This window comes from Diplotaxodon limnothrissa, linkage group LG4 (genome assembly GCF_057381915.1).
Source record: "Diplotaxodon limnothrissa isolate DT_005_m linkage group LG4, D_limnothrissa_male_GT1.1, whole genome shotgun sequence".
NCBI lineage: Eukaryota > Metazoa > Chordata > Actinopteri > Cichliformes > Cichlidae > Diplotaxodon > Diplotaxodon limnothrissa.
In genome coordinates this window covers 21,253,119-21,266,549 of record NC_140599.1, presented here as the reverse complement: position 1 = coordinate 21,266,549, position 13,431 = coordinate 21,253,119, and the positions used below count along the sequence as shown (strand labels likewise).

At 38.5% G+C, this 13,431-nt stretch overlaps 1 protein-coding gene across 1 annotated transcript in view; it reads left to right on the top strand.

The window, feature by feature from the left end:
- The window catches only part of LOC146633740 (ras-related protein Rab-26-like), a 58,529-nt gene that overhangs the window by 42,311 nt on the left and 2,787 nt on the right, over positions 1 to 13,431 (top strand). The window contains exons 6-7 of the mRNA XM_085352460.1: positions 12,134 to 12,199; positions 13,279 to 13,335. Of these exons, the coding sequence (XP_085208586.1) occupies positions 12,134 to 12,199; positions 13,279 to 13,335 (123 nt within the window). The remainder of the gene's footprint in view (positions 1 to 12,133; positions 12,200 to 13,278; positions 13,336 to 13,431) is intronic.

The following is a 13,431-nucleotide window of genomic DNA, read 5'->3' as shown; positions in this document are numbered from 1 at the left end:
TTGTGCTTTGAAATCATCCTGATTATTCTGCACAGTCGGTTCCTCTGCAACCTAGTTACCTTGTCGCTCAGACATCACCTTTAAATTGGCGTCCTGCGTGGAACATTATTAGTATGTCAGCTCCATTGCTTCCGCAGATTACTGTAGTCATATATATGATGCAGCCAGTGGACCGTGGATCTGCCAAGGCAAAGCGCCAGAGGAAAAAATGATGTACCATTGTTCAGGCAGCTGCTTTCTGTGGACATTTCCATTTACTTTGATGTCGGCCCCAAAGTGACAAAACAAATGGGGGCACTTACAGTACGTGCACACAAGCAATGTAAGATGAATGAAGACTCAAGATTTAAGTCGCTTGCTATTTGTTGTTGTTGAAGCAATTCCAGAAGAAGTGATATGACCAGAACCCCAGCGGATGGATTTATGTTACAGGTGCCTCGTTAAAATAGCTTCAAAATCAGTGATTCTATAGGCCCTTTTTCTCTTCCTCATCTCACCATTTTTTGTTATATAACACCACATTTGTGCACCAGAAAGCTCCTTTTATGGTCGTCTGAGTGTATTGAAACTCTGCTGAAAGAAGCTCTTTACCTGTGAGGGGGCTGGCAGGTCAAAGGTCAAAGCCGTTTATCATATATTTTCAGAAGAGAAATATGATTCGTTGGCTGCCACTGTCTCTCCTTTAGCTTCCTCAAAAAGCATCATTACCCACTTGGAAGTTAAAGTAAAGAAAACAACTTAGTCATAAATGAAAGTACTCAATTCTCCTGTTATTATATCAACATTAAAGATTGTACAAGAAGTACAGGCATGCCTTTGCTGCATTCACACTTTCCTTGGCATAAAATATCTTCATCTGAAGGGATATATAGTTTATTTAGGATTTGCTTTAAGGAGAAAAGAAAAGAAAGAAAAAACCCAAACAAAGGGTTGAAAAAATTGGGGAAGGTTTTTTTTTTTATATTATATTTTGTGTGAAATGTGTTTGCCCAGGGTGAGTCATGCACTTACCTTACACATTGTTTGTCTGTGTCTGTATCGTTTTATCTTCAGATAATGTCATTTTCTGTCACACTTTTGTCTTTTTTGGAGGGTTGTATCGCTACCCTGCATGAACAAAGGCAGAGGTGTCATTGTGTTTGTTGTGGTTATTCTGGCTTTTTATCACATTGGTGCTGTCCTTTTATCATCCAGACAGAGGGACCTCACACTGTTTGTTTTTCGATTATTTGTTTAAGCAGAAGAGAGCTGTCGTTAAAACACACTCGCACACATACATGAATTTGTGATGACGTGAATTTAGAACAACACTATTAAATCAGTCAAAGCACAAAAACAAACAGCAATCAAAAGGAAATTGTTAGCACTTCACGGGCTGATTATCCGTTGTTTCTGGAACAGCTTGTGGCTCTTGTTTTTAAAAAAGATCTCTTTTTTTTGCACGTTTTTAAAGATACCAGAAAGTAAACACTGGATTCATTTAATACAGCGTTTAAGTAGCTAACATCTTAGTATTCGTGCAAAGAAAAGCAACCCTCATACTATAAGCCAGACATGGAGACACTGTTTTTTCTCGCTTAGAAAATGAAAACAAAATTGCTGAAATTTACACAATAATTTGGTTGACCTGAAAGTTGAAAAATTAATAGAGGATGTATAAAAGAATACCTCTCAAAGGCTTAAAAGAACCAGAAGATTTAAACGTTTAATTACAGTGCTATACGTGTTTGCTACCACCTACAATATGTGTTTACACAACACAGCTTAGATTTCTCTTATTGTCTCATGTGTTAATTAGCCTGCAGCGTGTCAAGGCAGTCGTACCGAATCAAAGATGTTCTGTCTTTAAAACAGAAGTATCTCAGCATAGGCCAAAGTCTTCCCACACAGACTGACCCCATATCAATGTCTCAAAGTCAGCTAAATTTATATGTGGCTTAAGGTGTTTGTGGAGCTTTTCTACACGTTTAACTCTTTGTTTTATCACTTCCTATCAGATCAACTTAAATAAAATATGTCCTTAGATTGTTCTTTATTTTTCATCTCGACTAATAATAAAACTAATTTTGGCCAAAAGTTCAATTTTTAAAGTTGACAATAACTAAACTATGAAAACGGGCACAAAGATAAACCTGATGGAAGACACAGAGGGAAATGGAGATGAAGGCTAAACAACAAGGGAGAAAGGATAACCTGAAGCTCTGAACTATAAGCAATAATAACTAAAAAACAAAAACTAGACTGCAAAAGGTATTAAAACTAAAACTAACAAAACCTTGGAATAAAAAGATGGCAAAACCAACAGGGAATAGCTACTAGAACAACAAACTCCATAAATAATAAGTAAACCAAAAGTCAAGCAGAACAGGCCCTAAAAGTTCATAATATGGCACCCATTCAGTTTTTATATACCATCATGCATGCCATTAAATTTGTTTCTCCTCCACAGACACCTACTCCCTCCCTAACCCTGGTTTTGCCCACAGTTTTCTTTTTCTTTTTCTCCCCACTTCCACAAAGTCTTTCTTATAGGGGTTAATTTTATACTGTAGGGTCTTTACCTTACAGTATACCTCAGCTGTCATACCAGCCGAAGTAGGCTACACCCGGGATAGGTCGCCAGTGTATTGCAAGGCTACAGAGAAACAGAAAACCACTCACATACACACCTACGGCCAATACAGAATCACCACTTAAACTAACAAGCATGGGAGGAAACCTGAGACACAGGCAACAGTGCTAACTACTGCACCACCTTGATTTGAGAATTTGTGTGAACAAATGCAGTAAAACATTATTTGACTTTACCTTTTCTTACTGTGAACTGAACAATCAGCCAATCACAGAGAAGCAAGGGAGTACATATAAACACGTAGACCTGGTAAAGACGACTTAAGTTTAAAACAAGATGGGGCTAAAAGGACTTAAGTGGCATGGATGATTTTGCCAGATGGACTGCTATGAGTATTTCAGATACTGATCTACTGTGATTTTTTTTTCCCCACACAAGCATCTCTAGGCTTTACATAGACTAGTCTGAAAAAGAGGAAATATCCAGCAAACCACAGTTCTCTGGTCAAAAGTGCTTTGTTGATGGTAGAGGTCGGAGGAGAATGGCCAGGCTGCTTTGAGCTTACAGAAAGGCAACGGTAACTCAATTCAGTTCAATTCAGTTTTCTTTCTATAGCGCCAAATGACAACTCTATATTGTACTTTATATTGTAAGGTAAAGACCTTCTCTACACAGATGGTCTCCACAGTCACACAATGTCAATCGAAATACCTTTCTATCCAAAAACCTTGAAACGGAAGATTCGCATCATATAGTTGCTGCAACAAATCTGCAGCGACTGTGTCAATATGAGCCAAAATCTCTTAGGAACATTTCCAGCACCTTGTTGAATCTGAGCTGCAACACATTGAGGCAGTTTGAATGCAAAAGGGGGGTCCAACCCAGTACTAGCACGGTGTTCCTAAAAAGGTGGCCAATGATGAGTGTGTGTTTTTATGCTTGTTGTGCTTACACTTTGAGATCTTGCCGTGAAGAGCAAGAAGCTTTTACTATATGCATTTTCTTTTCTTTCTTTCTTTTCTTTTTTGTTCTAGATCAATAGAACAATTCAGGCAATTCAGAGGAATTTATGTTCTACGTAGAGGGCCAAGCTGAATCCCATAAATGTTCTTAAAGGAGAGATTTAAAAAGTGGAAAGCAAGAGAAAGTAAAAATGTTATATACTTCACTCATATGTCATATACAAGACTTGATGCCCCATTTCCCTGTTAAATTACAGTGTAATCTGGTATATCTCAGAACAGCTATTTATAACTGTAAAATATAAAAGCACCATGCAATATAGAATATAACTTTCAATAAGGATAACACCATGTGTTTGGCTGCCATAATACCATCATATTAGTGTTCCTGCTGTAATCTCCATCTACAGTATATTGTTGGTTGCTTGTACTCATAAAACCTAAACATGAGCAGTCTAATGAGTGTTTGCACTCATCAGCCACACTTCCTCCGGTGACAGCAATATTTTACAACAAGCTTTCAATTTTATTAACTTTGCTCTAAAAAATGTCGTGTGACTTCTCAATGAGATTATATAGTTGATGCTTGTTGACATTTAGTGCTGTTTAACTGGATTCATAAAGAGCAGCACACTGCTGTACATGATTTCAGCTGCAGTTTGGTGCGGTGTATGTTAACTTGGAAACGAAAGAGACAAAAGTTAAGGTCAGCAAATGTGTTTATCGGCTCGAGTGCAAAAACAACTTGGAGGAGAGCGTCACTCTTACTCATGCTCATATTCACTACGACTGCCGCTTTTCAAAGCACATCAGTCATCCCGACATGTCTCACACCCATGTTTGCTGGCAGATGTACACGTCAGCTGCTCTTTTATAAACATGAAAGCCTTTCTCTTCCCTGTCAGGCAACAGACGTCAACTTACAGGCCTGTCGTTGTCAGTGTCTTTTTCTTTCTTTCTTTCTTTCTTCTTTTTAATTGTCAAGTTTTATAACACACCAGTTGCTTGTTAAATTGGTTTTATTCACTAATCTAAATAGTGTATTCCCTTACAGTCTAAATCTACCGAAGATGGCACATGCAATGAGTTATTCATAAAAGCCAACAATAAATTTCGCCAACAATAAAACCACTTTGTATTATTATTGTTGTTATTATGCATCGCACATGCATGCAGATTTGTTTCTGCGTGCACGTGTGACAGGATTGCCCCAAGTGTGACAGGATTTCAGTGTGTCCTCCCCGCGTGTCAGGCGGTGCCACAGTGTCACTGTTTAGCACAGCTGCATAAACCTCCTCTCAGGGCAGAAGCCCTATTTTCTCTTTGCGCTCCTGTGGGTTGGTTCATTTTGACTCTGCCTGTTGTTGAGAGCAGATTTCTCCCCTCTCTTGTCTCTTGGTGTTACACTCTGATCAAAGCTTGGCAAGAATAGCGTTGTCACCCATAGCAAATCTGCTTAGACAAAAGTGCAGCAGAGGAAAAGTTGGGTCAAACTTCGAGGCTCCTTGAGGATTGTCACCTTCATTATTATATGCAAAGAGATTCTGCATATTGTATTGGGAGTAACTAATGTGTTATTGGTGTTAATGTATGGTATTTATTACACAGGTTTTGGGGCTTTTATTGTTCCTTTATTTTGGAGCCTCAGTTTAGCATTAGAGCAGTAACTATTTTGTTTATTGAGTCAGAAGTCACCAATCTAAAATGAGAATTTTGTCATCAGTATCCGTAGACCGTGTTAGGGCATCATAACATCACACCTCCTCAACTAAAACACAAAAAACTAATTCAGAACAGTGGGTTTGAATCCACTGGACTTTCTGTGTGGAGTTTGCATGTTCTCTCCAGGTACTTCGTCTTCATTTCACAGTCCAAAGACAACTTTTTATGTAGACTAATAGATCAATAACTCCAAATTTTAGGAATCCTAACTTTAAGTGGTCCGTAAAATGTATGGATTGTATATTCTGAATTTGAGCAGGCTGAGGAATCTTGTGATGAATGCTGATATTGTGAATAAAAATGACATCACCACCCCACACTACTGCAGTTGTAGTTTTTAATGGGTTGGTTTGTTTTTGCTGTAAGACACACAGCTAATCCCACAATATTTTAATACGGCAGTAGCATATGTGCGATTTTATTTCTAAGGAAGAATTCAAATTTCCAATCAGTCTTTCTAAAGAAGAGAGAGAGAGAGAATGAACAGCTGACCAGGCTGGTCCAGTATCCTGGAGTAGTACACATACCTGCTGTCTCCTGTGACAACAAAAGAAAAACAGATGCAACATCAGAAGTACCCTCACATACCTCTGCCAGTGACAACTTGTCTTTGCCAATGTCACAACGCAGCCACCAGCAGCTGTGTGCCTGGCTTCATATTTTCCTTCCTCTTTGATATAGATCCTTTGGTGTTTGACTTGTCTTTTACTGTCCTTTTCTCCATCTTTCTAAGAACATCGTTACTGGCTCTTCAATTGTTTGATTAACCCTGACACTTGGCATTGCAGCTGTATGAAATATTTGATGGAAAATAGCAGGTAATAATTTGTTGCCTGGAGCATTTTAGAAACCAGTGGGCATTTTAATTCATTAGAGCTCAAGTGAACAAAAATCAGAGGTGCTATTTATGAAACATGAATCATGTTTCTTGCTCATTTTGACTGGGTTGCTTACAAACAAACAGAAAAGCACAACAAAAACAATAGAATCCAGTTCCATCTGATTTGTCACATAATTTATGGACTTTTTAATGTCAGAAAAACAAAGAGAAAATGTATTACCTCCTCTCGCGCCATGCCACGATCTCACTGACATTTGGTTCCCTAAGCATTTGGCCAGAGATCCTGGTATTAGTCTTGAATAAAAGATGAAGTGAGCCCTGAGACTTCCCCAGCAGCCGCTGACAATATTATTTGGAAGCTGGTATTTATCTGCTTAATATTTAATTAGATAAATAAATGGATTCTTTTCAAAAAACGTTGCACTATCTGCACATATGCCTTGATGCTGGTAAGAACTAATGATAAAAGGTGCTTAATGTATGTAATGTTATTATTTAGTATTTTTTGATTTAAAAATTGACTTAATTATAGTATAAATTATGTGTGTAGTTACACTTAGAGTGCTTTGTTTGCTGGAAAAGATTAGATTTATTAAAGTATACGAAGCAACAACAGAAAATTTTGTTTTTTCACTTTCTTTTACTTTCAGTTGCTTTCACAGTATCTACCTAAAAAGCTTGTGCTAGTCTTCTTTCTTTTCTATGTTGTGCTATGTCTAATTCCCTTTCATCTCTACAATGAAGGTAAAGCCACTATAGCCACATGAATTTGTTTTATGCCCGGTTAAATTAACTGCTATTGTCCTTTAAGTCTGTTTAATATTTTATTCCTAGCTTTAGCCCCAGGCATTAGCAGACTACTCCTGCTAACTAAAAGTGATTTGGCAATCATAAACTGGAATCCTTTGTAGTTTTTCCAGCTTTATTTTTATTGAGTGATGTGCTGTTACAGTTGTTACACTATTAGTTTTACAGTTAAAAGCTCTTGTTGCATACAGTTAGGACACACTATCTGCCTTGAACGTTGACCTTCTTGTTGTAATGTTTAGCTTCCACTGAGATTTGTGGGTCAGAAAAGCTCAACTTGCCTGTATCCTGTAGCCAGATGCAGTAGGACTTTCTGGTATTCTTGGAATGCATTTCACATACTGGACACTAAATCACATTTTCTGGAATACTAAATGCTATGTTAGTGGGACTAGAAATGCACCTAGAATCTATTGATTTGCCACATTGATTCATTTTGTTTTCTGCTGCATCATTGCATGCATATTTCCTCTGCTGCAACGAAAACACAAAAGAAGACTGCAGTTCTCCAGGATGAAAGTGACAAGTGGCATCATGATCAATGATTACATCCGTGAAATGACCCATGAGGCGATGTGCTATGAACAGCCAAATGATCTAATTACAAGCTATGGTTCATCACCAGTAATCACAGCATATGGAGAGAATCACTCAGAGGCAGGCTGTCAGATTTTATCCTGCAGAGGGTTGCTTGTAGTTGTGGGAGGATGAAAGTTTGCACGGCCGGGAGGTAGATAACAATAACCAAAGGCCAAATGCATGATCCAATATTTTGATAAATATTGTATTGAACAGAGGTTACATCATACAAACATAAGCGACTTTCAAAGGATGCACAGAATTCAAAGATGCTTCATTTTCAGAGACAAGCAGTTGTAGCAGCTGACCTAAGCAATATGTGAAACCTTGACAAAAAAGTTGAATTATACATGAAGCAAGTGATTAGCTACATGGAAGGTGTTCCTCTGAAACATTTCCCCCCCTCAGTACTATGCTGAAGATCACTGGTGATGCAAATTCAAATCCAGCCCAGTCTTTTTTATCTTTCTTAAAATAGCAAAGGGCTCAGGGCTCTGATTAAAGAATCTTGGAGCCACCATCAGCTTTCTCAAATCACCAGACCTCGCTGACCTCATTAACTCTGAAGCCCATCAAAACACAAATGAGATTCAGCATTGATTTTGAGACAACCCATTAAACTGGTGAGATGACAAAGGCTGTACCGGTGAACAAAGGGAGTCTACTCAGTAGTTTCTTTGTGTACAGATGTAGCTTAAATAGCTTTCACTCAGTTTACCAGTTCCCACAAAACACTATTTGAAATGTAAGACTAATTCTTTTTATGTATGTCCCAAAAGGAGCTGCTTGGCCACGAAGAGCCGTACCATGAAGCTCCTGGCCCACAATCTTCTATTTTTTTTTCTTTCTTTCTTTTTTGTGCTGATCTTAGTGCAAGTGGAGTTTTGGAACTGTACAGTTATTGAGTCAACTGAGCTTTGGGGACTTTTACACAGTATACGCCTCAGTACTTGTAATCTTACATGGTCTTTCTTTTTGTGGCTGTGTTGCTGTGGTTCCTAAACGTTTCTACTTTGCAATAATACCACTTACAGCTGATCATCTGGGATTAGGGAAAGAAGGGAAGAAATTCCAGAAACAACAAGTCAACATCTGAATTCAAAGATTAAGAAATTTGGTCCGTTTATTATAGCTAAGATATTTTTGGCTTTTGACTCAATGTCAGGATATTCCAGAAAAATGTTGAGTATAGACAGTCGATTTAGAAAAATAGAACAATAGATGTTCTCCTCCCCCTTTTGAGGTGCCTATAGCTCAGGGGAATAAAGCTGGTTATCTACTAATTGAAAGGTTGGTGGTTCAGTTCCTGGCTGCTCCACTTGCCAAAGCTTTCTTGGACAAGATATTGAACCTCAAGTTGCTCTCTGATGTGTTCAGTGGGGTGTAAGATAAGATAAGATAACCTTTATTAGTCCCACACGTGGGAAATTTGTTTTGTCACAGCAGGAAGTGGACAGTGCAAAAGTTATGAGGCAAAAATTAGAATACAATAAGAATAAATACAGTACACAACTGTACAGAATAGAATAAAATAAAATACTATATACAGTAGAATAAAATAAAATAAATATACAATAAGATAAAAATAGAATACAAATACAAATACTATATACAACTGAGTAAAAATACAACGATGTGGATGTTAGTTAGAAAGCTCTTAGGCATTGGGTTGTGTGAATGTGCCAAGCTGTATAAAGCACAAGTGCTCCAGTAGAGTAGAAAAGCTCTATATAAGTCATTTATCATTGACTCATATTAAAAAGTGGACAGTATGGTGGGATGGCAGTAGAGTGAAATCCACATCTTTTTGAATGCAGCTGCGCATGTGAGCCTGGTCATGTTCTATTTCCAGAAGCACGTTGGTCACAAGGTGAGGCAGGCAACTGCTTGGGGCCTTACCCCCAAAGGATGGTAATGTGCAAAGTATCCAATGAGTAGGAGAGACCTGACCTCCCTTAGGGGCTTAGTTTACTTTGACGTTTAATATTTGTTAATTGACCTAACAGAGCAGGCAAGTGTGTTTAGCTCTGCTGGCCATGATGCGACTGAATCTAATGTGGGCATTGCTGGGAGTCAGAGATGAGTAACTGGTTTATTAGCATATCTAACAGGCTGAAATATAATAGAGGGTGGTGGTTACAGTATTAACACTTTTTTAACCAGTATACTTAGTCTTGAGCATTGTTGCTGAAGTAAAATGGTTTCTTCCATTCTTCCAGTCTTACCTGTCATTTTGTAGGACTTTTGGCGACAGTGCTGTCATGTTATTTATAATGAGCTCTAGTTAGAAGGCTCCCCCGTGAATTTTCACCACTGTCTGTTTCACTACTGTAGCTTAAACTGATGGGAATAATTATGAGGTATACACTAGAGGGAACGATTCTTAGTTGGCCTCATTCAGTATGATAATCTCACCTTATATAATTTGAAGTTCATTTAATATACTGGATGTAATCTCATTAAATATGATTTGAAGTTCACTTAATATGCTACATGTATCCTCTGTGGGAAAACTACTGTAGCTGCCTTTATTGTGTGCCTTAGTGAGTGAACTCTGTTTAACCCTGTGCCTTAAGAATTGCAAGCCTTATTTGTTGGCCCCAGCACAGTAGACAGGCCTCGGAGGAAGGCTGTCATACAGTCAGTGGGCAGAACACACTGGGAAGCATGCTGAACATATTGGGAGTTCCCAACCCTGATGGGAGCTGTTGTGTAGTTGCCATGCTGAATGCAACAGTAAGGCCGAGTTATGCCTGATTAGTACTCAAATATTGTGAGAGGACCGGTCTACTTATTCCATGGTGGAGGAATTTGGGATCATTTTTGATTTTTTTCTAACAATTCATATCATAATAGTCTACAATTCATGTTTGCAGAAGGCTACCCAGATGTATTCTGAATGTCTTGATACAATTTAAAACACATATACTCTGTGTGGTATATATTTTTACGAGACATAAATAACTTAATTCAAATTATTTAATAGACTAGTCGCTACCTGTCCCCTCAGTCATGGCCTCTTCATGCTTATCATTATCAGCAGTGTCAGATGGGTTTATCTGCTGCTCCAAAGCTACCACAAAATTCTATTATAGGGGAGTTATTCAATATCACATAGATCCTACTGGAACCTTTAAATTAAGTTTTTTTTTAACTTAAAATGGTAGGCCATCTGTGATTCATCTCATACCTACTGGGCTGCGCAAAATAAACTAGGCTAATAACCTCAGTTATATGTATTGGTATTATATCAAACGTTGTACTAGCCTTGTAGCCTAAACTGATAACACAAAATTTCATCCACATTTCCTCGTTCCCAGCTGCAACTGGGATCTGTCTTCTGGTAAACAGGTCGGTTCACATAGCATATTTGACAGCATCTTCCTCCAACGCCCCTATGAGAAATCGCTCAGATGATAGAATTCATCTGATTTACTATGATGCTGTTAGATGAATGGAGATAGTGGAAAAAATAAAGTAGTTGTCAGAACTAATTTTTCCCACTCATCCGTCTCAAAAGAGAGGTGAACATAAACCAGCCCATCAGCAATCAGCCCGACTGTCCTGATTAGTCAGCTGTCCCTACATATTGTGACTGATTAGGATTCACATATCGTCTGTGCTTGTGTACAATATATTTGTTGTGTTTTTTTTCTTTGTAACAAAGAAATCGGAGCCAGTGGCTCCTGTCTCCCTCTGCCTTTTGCTTGTCCTTCGTCTGTCTCTCACTCACTTTGCTTGCTTAAGGTTTGACGTCCCGGGATCACTTCGTTGTCGCTTTACTGTTCCTTCTGCTTCTTTTCTTAGGTGACTCTGCTTTTATCAGGAGAAGCTCAATAAACTGCATTGCAACAAACTCTGCTTTTCTCCAAAAACCTGAATTTTTGTTTTAGTTGTTTTCCTTTTAAAAGACATCAAAAAAGCTGAATCCAAAACTGGGGAGACAAAGTTTATCGTTTAGGTTCCAGATTTTTGAATAAACAAAACTGTTGCATACCAAGAAGTCACATCAAGGCGACACATACGGTTTATAGTGGATTTACATGAAACCTGCTTATAGTCTCCCTCGGCCATATGCTGGCACACAGAGACGCTGAGAAATTCCTTTACAAATGCAGTGTCATCAGCAGACTTAACTGTAGTTGTCTGAGTGGGACCACTAAACAAAAAAAGGATTGATCACCTGCAGAAACTTATGCAGAATAACTAGCTGTGGGTACAATTAGGCATTGTGCTGAGACGGCGGGGAATATTTCAGCAGGTGTTTGTTTGAGCTAACTAATTGCTCATTAACAGTGAACGGACGGTTCAGCAGCTGTCGAAGCTCACACAGTAAGAAAGGCTGTTTGTTCCCCTGGATGACTTTCTCTCCCCACGGCACATATTACAGTTAAACCACGATGCAGCTGATTTTAACTGATGATGATATTTTTTACAATCTTACTATACAGTTTGTTAAAATCTTAAAATATTGCGATTCCCCAGATCCTCTGTCCTCTTTCTTTACCCTTTATTTTTGTCACTCTTTGTGATTAGATTTAATGTTTGAGCTTGTCCTTGCGAAGTCCCAGACAGGGTTTGCTTTTTCGGAGTCCTTCCATATGCATACCACACATTTATCCTTGTCTCTTCTTTTCTTGTGTTTATCAGGCATGGCTGACTGAGATCCACGAATACGCCCAACAAGATGTAGTGCTCATGCTGCTTGGAAACAAGGCAAGGCACTGAAATTCTTTCATAGCGGTAACAGTTTTTTACACATGCGTTGCAATACCGAACTTTTCTAGAGATTACCTGAGTGAGCTGCCAGCTCACATGTACAAAACCCATCTGACAGGGATATGATAGTGGCACAGATAATTGCCCTTTGGATACACAGTGAGTGGGCATGTGGAAATACTTTAAACACATGTGTTACATGTTTGAAAGGACAGCTTTGGGCAATAATCTGACCTGATTTGTGCTTAAAGGTACTCAATCTGACACTCACAGAAGTCCCATCATTTTTATACACACCCATTACTGTGGCACCTAATGTAAATTCTTCCACTATCAAGTTAGCACCTGACAATGAAACTGTTGGGTCTTGCCTTTGGTTTAAAGCCTTTAACAGGGCTTGGAAGTGAGGGACAATATAATGCACACTTGATTTTTGAACTGGATTTTGTCTTTTATGGGATTTGTTAATAGCGACAAATACCAAAACACACACAAAAAAGTTCTCTAATGTTGCATCTAAGAAAATTCAGAAAAAATAAGTATCGTTGTATTTCTAAGTATCAGTAATAATTTGCTGCTCCAACAGACGCATGCTTAGCATCAACTGATGTCTGTGCTTAAGCACAACTACTTGCTAAAGCTGTTTGAAGCTCAGTCAGTTGATTATTGGTGACATTTGCTTAAAAACCTGTTTTTTTTTATGTATCCTTTATTTAGCCATGAGGGTCCAGTTGAAATACAACATCTCTTCTGCCAATGAGTCCTGAGTCATTCTGTGTGCGCACACATCTAATAACTGTCAATCAAATTTGCAAATATTAGCGAAACACATTTTCTGGAACTGTCATTCTTTCTAAGCAGAGAACAGATGTCTTTGGCTCAGAGCTCTGTCTACTTTCAGTCACCTAACGTGCCATAACAGCCTTTTAATAGCATCCCGAGACTTCTTAGCTGCCATCGGATCAGAACGAGGCTTATATATGGCAAAAAGCCTGCAATTGGTGAAAGCATATTTGGCGCTGATGCTGATGGTTGCTTGATGCTGGATTGTAACCTTGTTTTTCCTGTCTCATCAGGCTGATGCCACTCATGACAGGGTGGTGAAGAGAGAAGATGGTGAGAGACTTGCTAAGGTGAAGAACTAAGATGCATGGGGATTTGTTTAGCTGTGTCATAGTCTGAAGCTCCACACAATATAAACAGAAATTTTGCCCCAATCTTTTTCTAAA